A 19377-nucleotide genomic window follows, 5' to 3' on the forward strand; every position below is an offset into this window, starting at 1 on the left:
GATGATTTGTATAACATACAGTATTTCTTGGACACAGAGTCAGTTTTCCCCAACTGATGCCTAGAATGTATCAGCTGTAAACACAATCCATCACCTGAATAGACACGAGGTGTTCATTTGGTTACTCGTATGAGGACAGACATGGATACAGTATTATTGCATGTGGGCTTCAGGAATAGACAGTCAGCTTTGTGACACCTCTTGGAGCTGAAGAACAGTTAAATGTCATTGAAAATACAAGTTTTCATGCATAAAACAGCAACTTCGTTTTTTTTTTCACTCTAGAAAGTGGGCAGTCCTAAAGAGAATGACAGTAACAATCCCTCCACCCCCAAAAAGACGAAAGCACTAGACAAAGGATTGTAAGGTGTTTCTATGCCATACCTACATGACCAAAGGAGTGTTACTACTGCTTTTCGACACTATCTCATTCTTTTTATTTCTCTAATGGAGTTGCACCCTGACCTGATTTCAACGTTTTTTTTGCACAGACAACATCATCTTGTCTGAACTTTAAATGTCTAGCTGCATTTTGCCACTGTAAAAGAAAAGTGTACATTCTGAAAACCTACTTATGTCAGAGACATATTCTTAACTGTACTTTCCAGATTCAAGTATCATCCATTTCATTGCAGCATTGGAGATAAAAAGGACATCAGACAGAAAAATTTCCTCTCTGCAAAGGAAGGTGCCTGCAGCTTGCATAGGTAAGCTTAAAACTACTACTTCTTTGTTTCAACTGACAAAATTTGGGCATTGACACAAAAATGATCATTAAGACTTCTAAATGACTGAATTCAACAATTACTTTGTGAATGTAACTCATTATCATAAAAGAATTTCATACATTTTGGTTCAACAATCCATATGGGACTTAGTGTACACTAAAATGCAACAGCTGTAAAAGTCAGTTTAATTTGCAAGTTGTCAAACATGGCCTACAGCATAATTTTTAAATATGACTTTTACAACTTTTTGCTATCTAATTGACTTGGTATCTGGCCTTTTTATCACAGCTACACAGAATCCTCTTTAGTATCTGAGTTCATTTACTTACAGCTGTTTAAAAAAAATTATTATCAGTCTGTAAGCTTGAAATCTGTTGATTTTTTTCCATATGATTTTATATGGAACAAAAGCTAACTAGGATACACTTCACTAAAACAGTATCTGTACAACAATAAAATCTCTCTTCACTACAGGTTAGTAAGCTGAAATGCCAGTTTTTATATGCATTGTATAGAGCTTTGATTTCTTATTTTCAGCCTGGAAATTGAGAAAAGATTGAAAACTGAACCTGGAAAAAATATATATATTGCAGTTTTCAACAACCATTTTCTATGTTGAAAAATACAGACTGAATTGCTTATGCAAAAGGTACATCTAAGACTAGAGCTTTGAATAAAGTAACATTAGATACAGGTATCAGCACAAAATAAATGCACCTATTCCTGCACCATGCACAGTCTAATTTGTACTTAAATGAAGGTACAGGATACTCTTCTGCATTTCTGCAATTAAAGTAGTACTTTGCACTTATTTTGCTTATTTAACTGAATATAGTCTAGAAGTGGTTTCCAAAGTAGGTTACAGACGTTCCAGAAGATTGAGAAATAAACCAAGACCACACAGTTATTGTCAGACCCTAGCTTGAACCTTCTGTTTCCTAGTTTATTTTATTAGATTCTATGCATGTAAAATCTTTGGGGTTTAACAAACTCTCAGTGGAAGAGAACACCCAAAGGGTAACCTCATGCAAACTCAAGATGATAACCGCAGAGGACAAACAGCACTTCGTAACACTGAAAAGTAGGGGAGAAAAAGGAACAGTTAAAATAAGAGCAAAGAATAAAAGAGATGTTAGAGGCACATTACAGAAGAATAATTCTTTTCATTGTGTTTCAGCTCTGACCATTCATTCAAGAAATACCGGCATAAATGAGAAATTCAACATGTCTTCTTCAGCCATCGTTAGCTACTACTGTAGCTCTACCAATCATCTACTCTTTCTTATTTCCTGCTGGAAGTTTTGGAAATATTCTTGCTGCCTGGATATTTTCAAGACAAGCACCCACAAAAAGAACACAATACATTTACCTGGCAAACCTTGTCACTGCAAATTTACTTGTATGTAGCACAATGCCTTTTCTGGCTGTCTATTTTGCAAGAGGGTATCAGTGGACTTACGACTCTGTAGCATGCAGAATAGCAAATCACACTGGGACTCTCATTATGCATGTCAGTATGTATGTTACGATTATAATTTTATGTTCAACTGCTGTAAGTCAGTATGCAACACTGAAGAAAAACAGTGACACACAATTCTCTCAAGTGGTTAATGAAAACTTTTACAGATGTGTACTTGAAAAATTTCGTCAGCCAAAATTTGCTAAATATTTGTGCATCACTATATGGCTTACTGTGCTCTGCATAACGGTAACAGCTATAACATATAATGTCCAGGGAAGGGCTATGGAAGAATTTCAGAGATGCTACAACATCAGGGTAGAAGCTGGGGAATTTACCACAATGATTGCAGCTTCTCTTGCCACTGCATGTTTTTTTTTATCTTTTATGATAGTTTTGTCATCATACTATTCTCTTACCAGACATCTGAGTAAAATACAAAAAAATACCTGTATTGGAGAAAAACATCTAATTTACAATACAGTGAAAAGAAACATTCTTGTCATCCAGATGATATTAACTGTCTGCTTTCTTCCGTATCATATTTTTAGGCCAATTTTTTATATACTGCTTACAAATAATGACTGCCCAAGGCTAAACCGTCTAGTGGAAATTAAAAATTTCCTTACTTGTCTTGCTGCTGCTAAGAGTAGTTTAGATCCAGTTATAACCCTTCTGCTAGATAAAAAATTTAAGAAATGTCTGTATGGCCTGTTTACAAAATCCACACCAGAACACCACAAACGTAAAGCTGATATTTTCACTGAAGAGACTCCCGAAATGTGAAGGAATATGAAAAGATTTTAGTAGAATATAAGTAACAATAAACTCATTTAAACTACCTATAACCAGACTTTGATATGACATGGTGAATATTTAAGTAAAATGATAACATATTACTTGTAAATTTTTTTTTCAAATTATCTTGCTTGCTACATCAACATTAGCCATAATAAATCTGATGTGCATATCCAAATGAATCCAAGTAATTTATACAGTGAACTGTGTAATACCCCTTTATCCATGCAATGCAAAAGACATTTTATGTTTGACCTATGGACAGTGTTTTCTACCTAAATAATCAAGGAAGAAGGCAGAAACAAGGCTGAAGTTGAGGACCCAGTTTTCTTTTATCATCAATAAAAGAATCCCAGGTTTTGGACATGGGTTTCCTTTATACAGAAGGCTGAACAAAGCACAAACGTTTTCTCTGCAATGGCTTAACCACATATCAAAGGCTTAAGGAAGCAGGCACAGAGAGCTACAAAACACATTCAAGATTAATATGTGTTTTTTGTTCAGGACTATTTGGGTAGAAAGTTGATACCTTTTTTTTTCAAATGGGGAATGCATCATGAGATGCTAAAACTCTTTAGTGCATAAAGAAAAGTTCTTGATGACATCTTACTCTAAAGTTACTGAAAAATGCCATTATTTACTTTAACTCTGTCCATCACATTAGGGTTTTGCTATAGGAACTGTTTTTTTAGGAGTAAAAAAGTGTGTTAAGAAATTATGTACTTTTTTAATTCTAGCTTTCACAGAAAAAGCTTTACTACAGCTTTGTACTAAAATAGCAGAAATCTCAGATTTAAGATTTAATTTATCACCCTGCTCTGACATTTCCTATCATGGCCACAGTGTTACTGAAATTACACACAGTGACTGAAGAGAAAGTTTTGATGGTGACAGATAACCTGCAGGGGTGAAGTAGCCACAGATGAACAGAAATTAGAAAATCTAGGATTTTACTTAGTGTTTGAGAAGAATGGGTTTTATACATGCTCTGTAGCTTTGTCAGGAGTCATTTTTCTTGCAGTCTTATCCAGGACAGTCCCATTCAACAGCTGAGGCAGTGGCTCCCTTATTGATACGCAGCCTTGGTGTACTCAGGATATCATACTCACCCCAAAGTGCTACAAACTTATTCCACATCAAAGGTGCATTAACACATGCTGCTCCAGAAGCCACCTCCTTCACACCAATGTTTAAATCCAGACCATTTATAGAAGAGTGCATAAAGCACAAAAGATCTACAAAATTGCAACATATGTGAATGTACAATAATATTTGGGGGGGGGGAGGAAGGTTGAAATGCATACATGCAGTTATTTCTAACCTCTGGTACTACTTATGATTAAAAAAAACCCCAACAAAACAAAACAAATCACTGGAATTTCCATACTCCTAGCCTAATCTTGCGAGGTATATTCTATGGTTTAATTAGGAAGGCATAAATGCTTATTATTTACTGGTATACAAAATATATTCAATGATAAACATTTAATGATCATTAACAGTATGAGAGCAATGCAAATCAGGAGATTTTGTGGTTGGCGTGGTTTGTTTTTTGTGTTTGTTTTTTAACTGTAGAAGTTAGAATATCGTGATGACTTAAGTAAAGATTTCAATTATTTTGAACCTTTTCTGTAGAAGACACTTAAGATTACATAATGGTTTTTTACCTTTGTACAATCTTCTCTGCAACTGAGATCAAGAGGAGTTTACTGAGTGTAAAAAGTCCTATAAAATACTAGGTATTCCGAGAAATCCTATCACTCATCCAAAACTTCACAATAAAATGTAGTAAGCAATTCTGTCTTCCCAACACTACTACTGAGTTCCATGACAGGTACACTAAACTGACCCAAGTGCCAGTAGACACAAAATACTAGGTCTTCTCTTGGAGGGACCCCAAGACTTCATATCATCTGACAGCTGCTTTGTGTTCTGCAGAAGTTAAATAAAGATGCAAGTGAAAAAGACAGAAAATCATAGGAGTATAGTATTTTATTTAATACAGTGTTACCCATGACAATAAAATTTAGTGATTACTTCTTTCACAGGATTCCCATGTGATGTTTAGCATACGACTTATGGAAAAACCTGAAGTTGGCAGCTTCAGGGTCTAATTCTACAAAGCGCTGTAGGAAAGTTTCTCTGCGAACACAGCCCTTGAGCATGGGAAGCCGGTTTGTGCAGGTGGGTTTTTGACTGCACAACACAACCAATGGCCAAGTACCTACAGCAGGACTGAATCGAGCAGTTTAAGTCCTCCAGATGGCACAGTGCTGCTTAGATGACTGGTTTTAGATCAGTAGCTGTAAGTCTGGGTGAGCAAAGCTGTTTACTACCAATATGTTCTTAAAACTTGCACAGGCCCAAACTGAGAAGCCACTACTTCTGTCCCTCCTTAAACACATTTTCTAGGGAGTGTATTTGCAGTTGTTAGGATATCTCAGCAGAGTGTCTGCCTGTGAATGTTCTTAATATAGAGTTCTTGATGGTAGCACAGGTTTAAGTCATTCTTTCTCCACTTTTCTAGTCACTTGTTCCCCAGTGCTGCATTTATCAAAAAGGCAAGAAAACGGATGAAACTTTGGGAACTACTAATCAAATATAACTTTGTGATAGACTCTTAGCAAGATGCCTTTCCACCTTTTCTACATAGTACCAAAAAATGACGTATACTTTACTTTTTTCCTATGTAGTCTGTTCAAGATGATGTCTCCTTTAAATTTTTGAATTGCATCAAAATTTTTCTTGTTTTAAATAGTGGAAAAGCTTTCATACAGTACAAGTAATTTTAAAAACTACAAATTGAGTAATACATTGGTCTAGCATTTGACAGAATAGTTCATGGAGGAAAAATCCACCAAAACAGAAAGGCATGAGGGAGGGACAGAGAAATACTTCAGCAAAATGCAGCTCATGTGCTAAACTTCTTGCACTGCTTAGACATCCTGGTGCCAAATCAGAAATTAGCAAGTGACTCATGAATTGTATAATAGGAAATAAAATAATTCACTTCCATAGCAGGGAACACAAAATCCTAAGGCAAATATGCACAGCATATGGTTTGCAAAGCAGTTTAAAAGACTGCAAGTGTCTGTCTATTTTCTGGTTAATCTGTTCAAATGTGCTACATGGGTGGCCAGCTCATCGATCAGAAGATACATGTTTTCTGACTGGCTGGGCAAATGACTGGAATATATAAACTTCCTGATCAGAAAGCATGTAGATGTTGAGCTCTAAGTAGGCCAAGCAGCATAAATATACTTCTCAGCAAAACTGCTTCTGAATACCCAGCAGCCAGCTAACAGTACACTAAGAAAAGGGCAGGACAAAATGAGAATGGGAACTCTGAGATAGGAAGCAGTTGCTACTGGATCTCAAGGATCTAATAACTTCTAGAAAATACAGAAAAAGCACCAGTTATTACTGGCTGTCCCCAGAAAGCATAAAACAGGTTCCATGCCAAAGTGAAAAGAGTAGAAGGAAAGTAACATGCAGCAGATTTCTTGTTTTGGATATTCAAAGATTGGAAAGAGAAGATGGTCTTAAAGAACAGCTTCTATTCCAGTTATTTTTTATATATTTGAATATACACTATTTACATAAACACACACACACACACACGTACAAGCCTTACTCATTTTCTAGATACACCTAAAAGCAGAAGTATAAGACTCTTGAACTCTGCTGGCAAAATCTGAAGCGCCTAACTACAAGTAGTTTAGGCAGTGAAAGACAGAAGTGGTAACTGTGTGCGCTCTCGGAACGCATATGGTTAATTAAGTTCTGTATAGCGCATAAATCAACATGCAAATCTATCCACAGATCAAGTCTCAAGTCACCTGGACCAACTGAGATTTGTATGAGACTCACAGCACAGCGCATTAATGCTTAGTTCTACTCTCTGGAAAAAGTGGTTTTACTTCCAGCCACAGAAATATTGAACTGAATCTTATCAGCAGAGAAGTCAGAATCTGTGTATTTTTGCTTTAGCAGTTTTATCTATTTAGACGATCACATGTTGGAAACAAGCGTTCATACCCACCGAGATAAATGAAAATTTTGGATGTCTACATTCAGCCAACAAGCTTGCTCTGACTTCAGTTGCACACCAATCATTCTACTGATCACAGAAACACATACAAACACTTAAACTATATGGAAATCATAGAACAAAGTCGGAGTATTTGGAGTGGACTAAGGATAAAACCTCTGCAACTAATACTCTTGATGTGATTAAATTACTCTTGTATCAGTTATATTAAAAGGTATTTTTATAACAAGATTTCTGCAACTATATAAAATGCTACATAAGCATCACAATATAGGCTAACTGAAGATTGTAATACCTCTTGATGTTTTACTGATAAAAAAAACATTCCATTGAAGTTATTGCAAAAATGAACAGGTGAGAAAATCTGCAATAAACACTGAAGAAATGCACTTTTTATAGAACACTGTCCTGCTTCATAACTTACACAATGCTTAAACAGTCTATTTCTTGAGCTTAATACCATTCTACTTTCAGTAACTAGCACAAAAGTCTTCTACCAAGATCAATGTTAGTCTATCCTCTTACTAAAAGGTAACTCAGTGAAACGGTCAAGGCAACAAGATAAAGCAACTTTTCCCACATGCTGAGAATGTAATGACTCAAAATAGTGAATGCTGACCAAATGTGACTGTGCTAAATGCACAGTGCTGCTTTAGGTACTCTACACCACATTAACTGCCATAGGGATTGGAAATATTCAGGTTCACCTATTTATAACAAATCCACCAACTTCAGCTTTTAAAATCATAATTATTAAAATAATTCTGTAGCACAGAACTTAAGGAAGTTCAATGATCAGTAGTATCCTTCACAGTAAGAGTTGCAGAGGCATACTATTAATTTGTCTCCTGCTTGAAGAAAGTTTACAGCTATAGAGCACATTTTCGTTACTTGTTTTTAGTTCCATTAAATCTCCAGGCACGCATTATTGCCTGTATTAAATGTGTTGCTGTATACAAGGGAACTATCTTCAGTTGTATTTATGTTAAGAGAAAAACCACTTTAATGCAGAGTTAACCCAATTTATTACTTTCTTATTCCTGAAGGTGAAGTAAGAGAAAACACTATTTTGCAGGACAGAATATAGTGAAGTGGAGATTTGGAAGAAAGAGATAAGCCATTTTTCTCCTAGTTCTTTGTCCTGTTTCAAAGGTCCTCTCCCACTCATCACTTTTTAATGACTATATTAACAAAATACTTTCATTATTGTCTAATACTGACAGCTCAAGAGAAAGTGGCTGACTTCAGTGACAAATGGTACTCAAACTCTAGCAAGGGTTTTATGGAAAAAGCATCTCATTTCAGACCCACATTACTCCCATTTCCCCTTTTTTGATCTCTTACATAAAGATCATTCTGTATACATATTCCTGTGTAATAACAGTCTATATTGGAAAAGACCCCATTTCAATGTTGCTACTTTTGGTAGCCATCTTTTGGGTATTTCTGACACAGCAAGGTTCTGAAAGAATAAAAGGAATGGCTGAGTCCTATATCACTAGGTTGGCAGAATAGGAATAAATATTGTGGTAAGGGAAAAACTTCTTGACATTCACATTCCTGACGCACAGCTGTCTTGAGTTTTTCACCTTCCTGTGTTAGCATTTTCTACTTTCCTTATTGTATGATCCAACTTCCAAGCAGTGAATGAATGCAGGATCACATTAACTGCAGGTGAAGCAAAGGTGCAATTGTCACTGATTATAAAGCTTTTAAGCAACATTGAAAGGGGTCAAATTATATACAGAGGCTCAAGAAACATCTGGTCTCACAGAGCAGTGAAGAAAATTAAGACAACTACAGGCCATCTTGTAAAAGCTTTCATGTTTTGATTCTGTCATCGGAGGTGAATCTGGGGCATATGGGAGTTTATCATAGGCTGCATCATAGTGCTCCAGAAGCTTTGGTGGATCTTGTTACTTACAGAAGTCAGGTGAAGTTTTTGGCACCAGACTACAGCAAACTGAAGTATTCCCGTCTAACTCTTCCTAATTGGTCAAGAGCTAAGGGAGCACAAAAGTGGCTAAAAGACACCTAATTCTTACAGGGACTATAAGGTGCAAATTTTCCTGTGCATCAGATAATGATCAAACATTTTGCAGTTCACAATAACATTCACAGAAAGCTTAAGAAGGAAAAAAATGTAGTATGACTACATCAACCTTACAGATTTTTATTAATTCACTTTCATCTATTCAGACAATTTGGAAATTGGTCATTTAGTCTACTTCCTTTCAAAACAATGTCTACAGTGACATCTAGAGCTGGGATATTGCAGTTAGCTTAGTATGTTACACACCCAAACCCTACAGGCGTATTTCTGCACTGCTTTTGCCAAAATGAAACACTATCTGTTGGTTTACACTACTTTAGACTGATACGTTAAAAATTCTTGCTCACTTATGTAATTGAACAGGTTTATTTCTAAGGATGGTATTTAATAAAAACAGTGATTTTAAAGTTTTCAGAGTCTGAATAAGCTACAAAATAAACTCCCATTTTACACTCAGCAAAATGGGCCTCCCTCAGAGGCCCTTGAAACTGAAATTTGTTTTCGTTCAGTAACATAGTCCAACAAAAACAGGTGCAGCTTTCAGGAACACACAGCAACATAAAGATGATATTAATTCTGAAATTCTCCTGTGATACCAAAAATGAACAATTAAAAGAATCTGGAACCTTCAAGACAGAACAAGATGAGACACTCTACCAGCAATTAAGAGGCTGTATTTAGAATTTGCTGTAAGAAATGACTTTTAAAATACCAAACTTAGAGGGGGAAAAAAAAAAAAGCCTATTACATGGAATAATTTTCTTGATTTTAGAAGGAAAGGAAGAAGATTGAGAAAGGGCTGCAATACCTGTGTACACAAGACCAAATGACTCTTTAAAAGAAAATCATCAGTTCAGTGTCCATACTCTCTTCCCTCACAGATCACCTGTAGGAGTTTGAAGCACAGCTTACCCTCTCTCAATCTTCTCCAGTCACTAAAACCAGAGATTCACTCCTCAAACTGCACCATCAGAGCTTGTCAGAATTTTCATTAATTCCTATAATGCTTAACTCACTTTGGATAAAAGCAAACTCTTAGAGAAGACAAGTGGGAATAACTATCTTAGACTACGACATTAACAACGAATATGTATATTCAAACTGAAGAGAGTCAAACCCACTTAGGTTAAAACTCCCAGTTACTTACATGACAGTATTTTGGGATAAACTAGTTCCATAAATATCCATAGAAATAGTACAAAATTTACCAGATCAAAAAAAGTATGTACATACACTGTTGTTAAACACTGTATTTCTCCTCCCAAACTTGTTTGTATTAGAGAAGTTTTCATAATAAGTGTATAAGACTGCTTGCAAGAAGTAGGTAATACTACCAATACTGTGGCATTTAAGCATGCACATCTCTGAAGTCTTAGTCTGGATGAAGACTGTCATTATGCTGTCAAAACGATGCCATTGATCTACCAATTCCAGTTTAATTAATGCAATTAATTTATGTACACACTTGCCTAACAAGAAAAAAAAAGCAAGCAGATTTCATATGAATATTCAAAAACTAGAAATTAAACTGACTTTGAAAGTAATTTGCAATCAAATGCATATGTAATCTGTGAAGAAAGACCTCCTAAATGTTCTATATTGATGGAATTAGAGATTGGGTTTAATCTTACATGACACAGTAAGAGTAAACACACACTCAGCAAATATAGCTTCCTTTTCTACAGCTTCCCCCTTCCTTTAAATTACAGAAATCAAAAATCTGTAGTTTGTATTATTGTGGTGAAAAAAAGGAAAAATTAAAACCCCTTACCTTCACATCCCTGTGAATTATATTATTATCATGACAGTAACGTAGAGCTTCCAATATCTGTCTCATGTAATGACTGAAAAAACAAAGACATCATACATGACAAACCTGCAGGGAAAATTACTATAAACATATAACAAACCAAGTTTTAAGAGTCTAACTATGTAAAACTAAATCAACCAACTTAACCTTAAGTATGCAGAGATCAGTAGAATAGAGTTTGTGTTTATAATAATGAATAATAAAATGTAAAGTTTGAGGATTATTCTGATTGAAGTCAAGGAAAATTAGAAAAGAAAAATCTGCATTTTCCATTTTGTAAAGGTTTCAAATGTTCAGTAATTCTGCTTCATATGACAAGGAAGTCAGGACCCTTCAGGTCTTCTATAACAAAACACAGAAAGGCAAAAAGTGAGTATCAGTGCTGATTTAACTAGAAAGGGACAGAACCAAGATCTTGACTTGCTTGATGCAGATTGAAGACTAACTTCTTTCTCCCGTGTCCAAAGGATCCCCTGACAGATTACTGACCACAGAAAGCCAGGAAAGCCAACAGCATCCTGTGCTGCATCAGGCAGAGCATTATTATTGGACTAAGGGAGGCAATCCTTGTCCTCTGGAGGTTCCAGCTGGTTATAAGGAAATGTTTTTCCCTAGGAACATAATTATGCACTGGATCAAGTTGACCAGGGAGGCTGTGGAATCTCCATCCTTGGAGATTTTCTAGACCCCCCTGGACAAAGCCTTGAGCAACATAATCCAAATGAAATGTTGACCCTGCCTTGAGCAGAAGGTTGAAATAGAGACCTCCTGATGTCTCTTCCAACCTGGCTTCTATGATGCTAAAAAAACTACAGTGTCAAGAAAAGCAAACAAAGAGTCTCATGGGCTTTGAGCTCAATTATCATGCCACTGGGACAATGGGGTTTGTTGTCCTTCTGCAATTATATAGACTCTTTGACTTTAGTTTACCTCCTAAGTGAAAAGTTGAAGTGACCATAGATAAAGTGATATATAAAAAAAGGGGCGGGGGGAGGCGGGGGGGGAGACGGGAGACAACTCCATCTAGCAAGACGAATAAAACTCAGACTTGTCAGGCAAGTCACCTAATGCCATTGTATGAGAGATCCATAAATGGCAAAGACAGAAAATTAAGTATTGGATGTGAAATACTATTTTATTCAATAATCCCATCCAAATATACAACTAGTAAATGACAAAATGCTCCAAAATTCTACTTTGATTATGTGAATTATTGTAATAAACATTCAGACTGTGGAAACAGGATTATTTATAGTGTTCCAACTTCTAGCTACCAGATTGTACAACAGTGTATTCCATTATTTTCCATTTATCCTGTGGGATTAATTAAAATTATAATACATACCTGGCTACAGCCTCGCTGTACACAAATCCAGCATCTGCTCTCTTCACGATTTCAAAACACAGATCTGCTCCATCCATACTGCAGGTAAAAAGAGGGAAAAATGCTTCAAAAAAATCTATTTACTCCACTTATATAAATCTTATATAAAATACTCTGGATACAATGCATTACTAACTAAACCAGCATTTAATAGGTAATCTAACAGAATATGGCTTGCCACAGGTTAACTGTTTTATGCCCCTCAGATCATATAACAGTTCTCTCAAAACATTAGCAAAACCAAACATTTCTTCTACTGCTTAAACCGCTCATTGAACAAGGTGCGCAAGACAGCAGAAAGTCAATGCCCTGTACAAGAAGGCTCTGCAAGTTAACAACTAATGCATGACATTACATTAAGTCTGTTCTTAAAAGCATTACAAGTGCAACTCTATCATAAAGACTGTAGTTATACAAAAATCTTACTCAAATTGAATTTTAAATGAAGACTTTAAAAAATGCTATAGAAATGTAGTATAGTTTTTCCAGTTAGCATTCTCATAAGGATAATTAAGAAGCCAAAAAGATATTTTAAACCTCACAGCCTCACTGAAGGCACCTGAAAACAGTGACAGCACACATACTGTATCGCTAGCTCTGATACTTGATAATTTTGTTCCTTTTCTCCCTAATTGTCTGTAGTCTTTCTGATAACCTAACTTCTCACGATGAGTAGTATTAACACTTTTAGATGCACGTATATTGATAGTCCTTAGGCTAAAATTAGACTACCATTTCTCTAAAACCAAAGCAGCTTGGTGTGGCGTAACTGCCCTCCCTTTCTTTCTCCTGTAAGTAACCTAAGGCAGATTTATATCTAAAAATGTTCACTGCTTGACGGGGCAAGGAGAGAGTAACAAGACTTAACAGGAACAATAAAAATCACATTATAATTCATGCATAACAAGGCACTTGCCAAAATATCAATTGTAACATGTCATTTTCAGCATTTACACATTTCTTTTCTCTCCACCAAAGACTCAAGGGGGGAAAAAAAAAGCAGAATTTGCAAGGTATCTAGAAAGCCAGCGTCATCAGGGCCATTTTGGTAAGCTATCCAGAATGTCAGCATACAATTACTTTTGCTTTGTTATGCACCTGTGTATTGGGTTTGTGTGGCAAGGTTTTGGTATTGGGGGGCTGCAGGGGTGGCTTCTGTGAGAAGCTGCTAGAAGCTTCCCCCGGGTCCGACAGAGCCAATACCAGCCGGCTCCAAGATGGACCCGCTGCTGGCCAAGGCCGAGCCCATCAGCGACAGTGGTAGCACCTCTGGGATAACAGATTTAAGAGGGGAAAAAAAGTTGCTGGGGCACAGGAAACTGCAGCTGGAGAGAGGAGAGAGAATTTGTGAGAGAAACAGCCCTGCAGACCCCCAGGTCAGTGCAGAAGGAGGGGAGGAGGTACTCCAGGCACCGGAGCAGAGATTCCTCTGCAGCCCCTGGGGAAGACCCTGGTGAGGCAGGCTGTCCCCCTGCAGCCCAGGGAGGTCCACGGGGGAGCAGATCTCCACCTGCAGCCCGGGGAGGACCCCACGCCGGAGCAGGGGGATGTCTGAAGGTGGCTGCGACCCTGTGGGAAGCCTGCGCTGGAGCAGGCTCCTGGCAGGACCTGTGGCCCCCGTGGGGACCCACGCTGGAGCAGTTTGTGAAGAACTGCAGCCCGTGGGAAGGACCCATGCTGGAGAAGTTTGTGGAGGACTGTCTCCTGTGGGAGGGACCCCACGCTGGAGCAGGGGAAGAGTGTGATGAGTCCTCCCTGTGAGGAGGAAGGAGCGGTAGAGACAACGTGTGATGAACTGACTGCAACCCCCATTGCCCGCCCCCCTGCGCCACTGGGAGCAGTAGGTAGAGAATCCAGGAGTGAAGCTGTGCCTGGGAAGGAGGGAGGGGTGGAGGGAAGGTGTTTTGAGATTTGGTTTTGTTTCTCATTACCCTATTCTGGTTGATTGGCAATAAATTAAGTTAATTTTCCCCAAGTGGAGTCTGTTTTGCCCATGACGGTAATTGGTTAAGTGATCTCTCCCTGTCCTTATCTCGACTTATGAGCCCTTTGTTATATTTTCTCTCCCCTGTCCAGCTGAGTTGGAGGGGGGAGAGGGGGAGTGACAGAATGGCTTTGGTGGGCACCTCCACAACCTGCAATGCAAAACTTCTTAATGAGTCACAAACAATGTGCAGGAGCTTTAATTCCCAAATAAATCCAAAAGGTATCCCCATGCAAAATACACTATCATGTAGATAGAGCACTGACAACTATAAGAGAGACTGGGGACCAAAAGAAATGCACATTCATTTAAGTAGGTGGAAAAAAAATTTCCTGGGCAGTTATTTCAGCACCTGGTACCACCTTCGGATTTAACAAGCCCCACAAATAAAGATCCAGAGGCACTCAAGATTTTTAGCAGTATCAATAGTTGCTGAGACACCGAGCCACAAGTGTCATTCCTTTACACTAACTTTTCTCTTAAACAAGGTGTTTATAATCAAAATGGTCTTGAACATGTATTTCTACCTCTCACTTACACATACCAGCATTTTTCATTTAAATTTTGTAACAGTAAGTGGCAGTTTGAATTCTTTTTGCAAATTTTTTTTCAATTAGTTTAAATTGTTTTGATACTAAAAATTGCTACAGACTGTGAGCAGTAATGTTTGAAAGTTTTATGCCATTAAGATGAATTCTTTTGATCTCAAAAGCACAAATATGTGGCAGATCTATTTTAATCGCTGACTTTAACTGACTACTTTTTCAAGACAAAATCTTATTCCAGGAGTAGATTTTTCTTCCTGTACAAATAAGGCTTGTATCACCCCAATGATGTTGAATTTTATAAGAAAATCTTAGGTGACTTTTATCTAGCTGAGGCTGCAAAAGCAAGAGTCAGCCTCAGTTATAAGAAACCCCAGAAAATTCAGTGCACTAACAGACTAAAAACTCAGCAATATGACAACCACTTAAAAGATGACTTTGCAGAAAGTGAAAGCATTATGTGATGTAAGAGCATTAAAGTTTTGAGATACCAATGAAATGAAATTTCAGGAAGTCTCAAGGTTTTTTAAGGACTAACAGCATTAGGCACATGAGAACCATAAAAATAATTTTAAAAAGTTAAAATCCACCAAAATAAACACACACACACATATATATATGCTGAAGACATAAGAGGAAGATGCAAAAAAAGTTGGCAAAATTACAGCACGCTCGTGATCTGAGAGAGAATCACCTGATACCAGTAGAGGGCACTCACGGAAGCTACATAAACTGATTGGGACAGGTCATGGTACTTACACTGAAAGTGCCAGCTCAAGCAACTCCGAACGGGGAGTTAACAGACACCACCACCACATCTGAATTGTTTTGGGTATCAGTACGAAATATGTCCCCCAATTTCCCATATTCTACTATTGATTTTTCCATGTTTTTAGCAGAACTGTGCCTGGATCTCAGCCCTTTGGATAAATGTTTCTTTCCATAGCTCTGATCAGTGCTACTGTGCACCTTGAAAATCTTTCTACTGTTCTGCACAAAGCTGATGATAAGTTGCAACTTGCCCAGAAAGTTTACTCCTGAATCACATTCAATGCAGAAATCTGTTCTGAGGCCAACAGTCACTCTGAAGAATAGACAGTATACTCCAGAAGGGATCTACATTTTAATACTGGGGTATGATAGCTTTGAATTTGCAGATGACCTAATAAGATGTGACCTACAACTTAATTTATCAATGAAGAATCAGAAAGTTTAAGAAACACTGCTTTAGTGAATTGAATTATTACTTAAAAAAAAAAAAAAAAAAAAGACTTGGCATATTGCTTGTAACTGAGCTTAACTGAGTTTTGTACCATGTATGTTAAAGGTCTGTGCACAATACCATTTTTTCCTTCAGTTGGATAGTTTTTATATACTTGCCATCTTCACTTACAACAAATAAACTGCCATAAATTAACTTAAAAAATACAGTATTTAACTTTTTTTGAAGAGCTATGTAGTAACCTCTGAAAATTAAGACCAAGAGATACAGAAACTCTTACTCTCTATATATTGCCCATGCATCCAGGCTTTAGCTCATTCTAGACAATTAAATGATGTTCCTGAGTTTACCTTCTCAGCATCTGTTTAGTACTTTTCAGTACTTTAGATTGAGACATTTTTACAACTTTGGTGGCAGCCAAGAGATGAATTTCAGTGCTCTTTATAAACTAACTCATTCCATTTAGTCACAAACAATGGACAAACGTCGCTGAATAATTCTTAATTCCTAAATCACAGCATAGAAGATGATCTTAGGAGGAGTAAGTAATTCTAAATAGGTATGCTTGGAAAAAATTTTCTACTAGTGTTTTCATAGCAATTGTTCAACCTGAGTATTAAATAGCATGAAATAAAGAACATAGGCATCCTTAAAAAGCACTGATTTTCGTAGTAACATAAAAGTAGTACTGTACCTAACCTGAAATCTTTAATCCATACTCCAATTTAATGTTAAAACCTCCATGTCAGCCAGTATCATGAGGCCATACAAAAATACTCACTTTATAGCAATGCTGTGTGAATTAGTTCATGTTTATACAAACTCTTGAAAATACAAGTATATGCATTAACATTTTATATTGACTTCTACCAGTTAATTTTGCTTAAAAGTGGGTCTTCTGAAGCTTTGCTAACATAGAATAATGCACCTTAATAGCCTGTGATACTTAAAGTTTTAATAAATGCCTGAATTTCAATGCATCAGTGTCTCAATGCTCTGAATTCTCAGTTGCTCTGCCAAATTTTGCTACTTATTATAAGAGAGCCAAAATTTCGATTTCTAAGTCTGGCCTTCTGAACAGGAAGCCCCCAAAGATTGCTCTTTAAGCATTAATACTAATGAAGTCTGGGGTCCTATTAATTCCTGTCCTTCAAATGAAGGAAATCAACAAATATTAAGCAAAAGTTAAGACGAAAACCTGGTATCTCTTTCCTCAAACGTAAGTTAGCTTTAAATTCTCTATCACTTCCTTCGACCGTAATCAATCAATAGTTCACAGGCTATCGGGGACAAAAAAGAAACAGCATACCCAGACCAGATAACTGCCTAAACTTTGTGTCTCTGAGTAACAAGGCTACAATGTACCAAATATGCGTAACAGTAAAAAAAGAACGAAAAATCCCAAATACAAACACAATGGAAACAGAGGGACCTGGACAAGCTCAAGAAGTGGGCCCATGTTAACATCATGACGTTCAACAAGGCCAAGTGCAAGGTCCTGCATCTGGGTCGGGGCAACCCCCAGTATCAGTACAGTCTGGGGGTTGAAGGGACTGAGAGCAAACCTGTGGAGAAGAACTTAAGGGTATTAGTGGATGAAAAACTGAGTATGAGCCAGCACTGTGTGCTCGCAGCCCAGAAAGCCAGTTGCATTCTGAGCTGCATCAAAAGAAGCATGACCAGCAGGTCGAGGGAGGTGAATCTCCCCCTCTATTCTGCTCTCGTGAGACCCCACCTGGAGTACTGCGTTCAGCTTTGGGGACACCAACATAAGAAAGACATGGACCTGTTGGAGCGAGTCCAGAGGACGGCCATGAAGATGATCAGAGGGCTGGAGCACCTCTCCTATGAGGACAGGCTGAGAGAGTTGGGGTTGTTCAGCCTGGAGAAGAGAAGGCTCCAGGGAGACCTTATAGCAGCCTTTCAGTACCTAAAGGGAGCCGACAAGAAAGCCGGAGAGGGACTTTTTACAAGGGCATGTCATGATAGGATGAGGGGTAATGGCTTTAAACTGAAAGAGGGTAGATTTAGACTAGATATAAGGAAGAAATTTTTTACAATGAGGGTGGTGAGGCACTGGAACAGGTTGCCCGGAGAGGTGTTAGATGCCCCATCCCTGGAAACGTTCAAGGTCAGGTTGGATGGGGCTCTGAGCAACCTGATCTAGTTGAAGATGTCCCTGTTCATTGCAGGGGGGTTGGACTAGGTGACCTTTAAAGGTCCTTTCCAATCCAAATTATTCTATGATTTGAAATTAGAGTTAGTCACTTTAGGCTCCCTTTCAGTCCACAGGAAAAAACAGCACATACAGAGATGCCTCAGATTTAGAGTGTAATTTTTAAATATCTGAAGTTAGGACAGACAGACTTTCTAATTTAATGACTTCTCTAAGTGTATTGTAAGCTTTTCAAAATGAATTTGAAGTTTTTTCCTTTTGTTGGATATTTTGAAAGTCTGGCCCAAACTTTAAACCTAGAAGCATCTGAAATTATTTTCTTTCAGTAATCAGAGCAACCTGTTTTGGCGTGAAAAATACAGTTTTTAGTTTGTTTTGATTTTACTTTTAAAAGTTAACATTTAAGACTTATTTTTATCCTAGATGGAAGTTCTTTCATACTTGCATTATGCATATAAAAGATGAAGGACTACAGGTGAGACTGCGTTTAAAAATAAAACCATAAATGGAATCCTAACATCATTAAGTAAATAATGTAAAAAAGTTTTCACTCCATAAACTAAGAAGCTGTGCTATTTCACAGTATTGTAATAAGGCAGAATAAATAGATAGCATTCATTTTTTCCCCTTCTTTTTTTAATTAACACTTCAACAAAGCCAAGTGATTGAATGTGCTGTCATTTAAATGCTCATCAGCTTATGCTTAATGTAAACCTAAATAATTGCAGCATTTTGAAGTACTGCTTTTATAAATTTGAGATTTTAAAACTAAAGCATTTTTACGTTAGCTAGGTTAAATGGCAGTTACATGTATATAACTATACATATATGCAGCCTAACTGGTAAATAAGATCAGTTCTTCCAATGTCCCAAGAGATAAATCTCTCTTAGAATGCACTAAGAAAAGCAAAACCACCTATGTATAGTGGCAAGACAATATTCTGCAAATGACCAGATATTAAGGTGTCTGCAATTCACTCACTGCTTATGTATCTGAGCTCTTCAGCATGGAAGGTAAGTACTCTCAGTCCACATCTTTTGATTATACTGAGAATAAACTGCATATAATGTACTCTAAGTCTAAAATGCACTCTTCAGACACTTCAAATAGAACATTTGCTTTGTTTTAGAAATATTGCAAGTAGCTGACCCTTCTCAAAGTATTGT

The 19377-nt window shown here is 37.3% G+C and overlaps 1 protein-coding gene across 4 annotated transcripts in view; it reads right to left on the minus strand.

Annotated features, from left to right (window-relative positions):
• The window catches only part of CASK (calcium/calmodulin-dependent serine protein kinase (MAGUK family)), a 133328-nt gene that overhangs the window by 108214 nt on the left and 5737 nt on the right, over nt 1-19377 (minus strand). For all 4 annotated transcript variants that reach the window (XM_010571367.1, XM_010571366.1, XM_010571365.1 and 1 more), the window contains exons 2-3: nt 12245-12322; nt 10861-10933 (exon numbers count right to left, since the gene is read on the minus strand). In XM_010571367.1, the coding sequence (XP_010569669.1) occupies nt 10861-10933; nt 12245-12322 (151 nt within the window). The remainder of the gene's footprint in view (nt 1-10860; nt 10934-12244; nt 12323-19377) is intronic.

Source organism: Haliaeetus leucocephalus, unplaced genomic scaffold, assembly GCF_000737465.1.
Source record: "Haliaeetus leucocephalus isolate CR32 unplaced genomic scaffold, Haliaeetus_leucocephalus-4.0 Scaffold317, whole genome shotgun sequence".
Classification (NCBI taxonomy): domain Eukaryota; kingdom Metazoa; phylum Chordata; class Aves; order Accipitriformes; family Accipitridae; genus Haliaeetus; species Haliaeetus leucocephalus.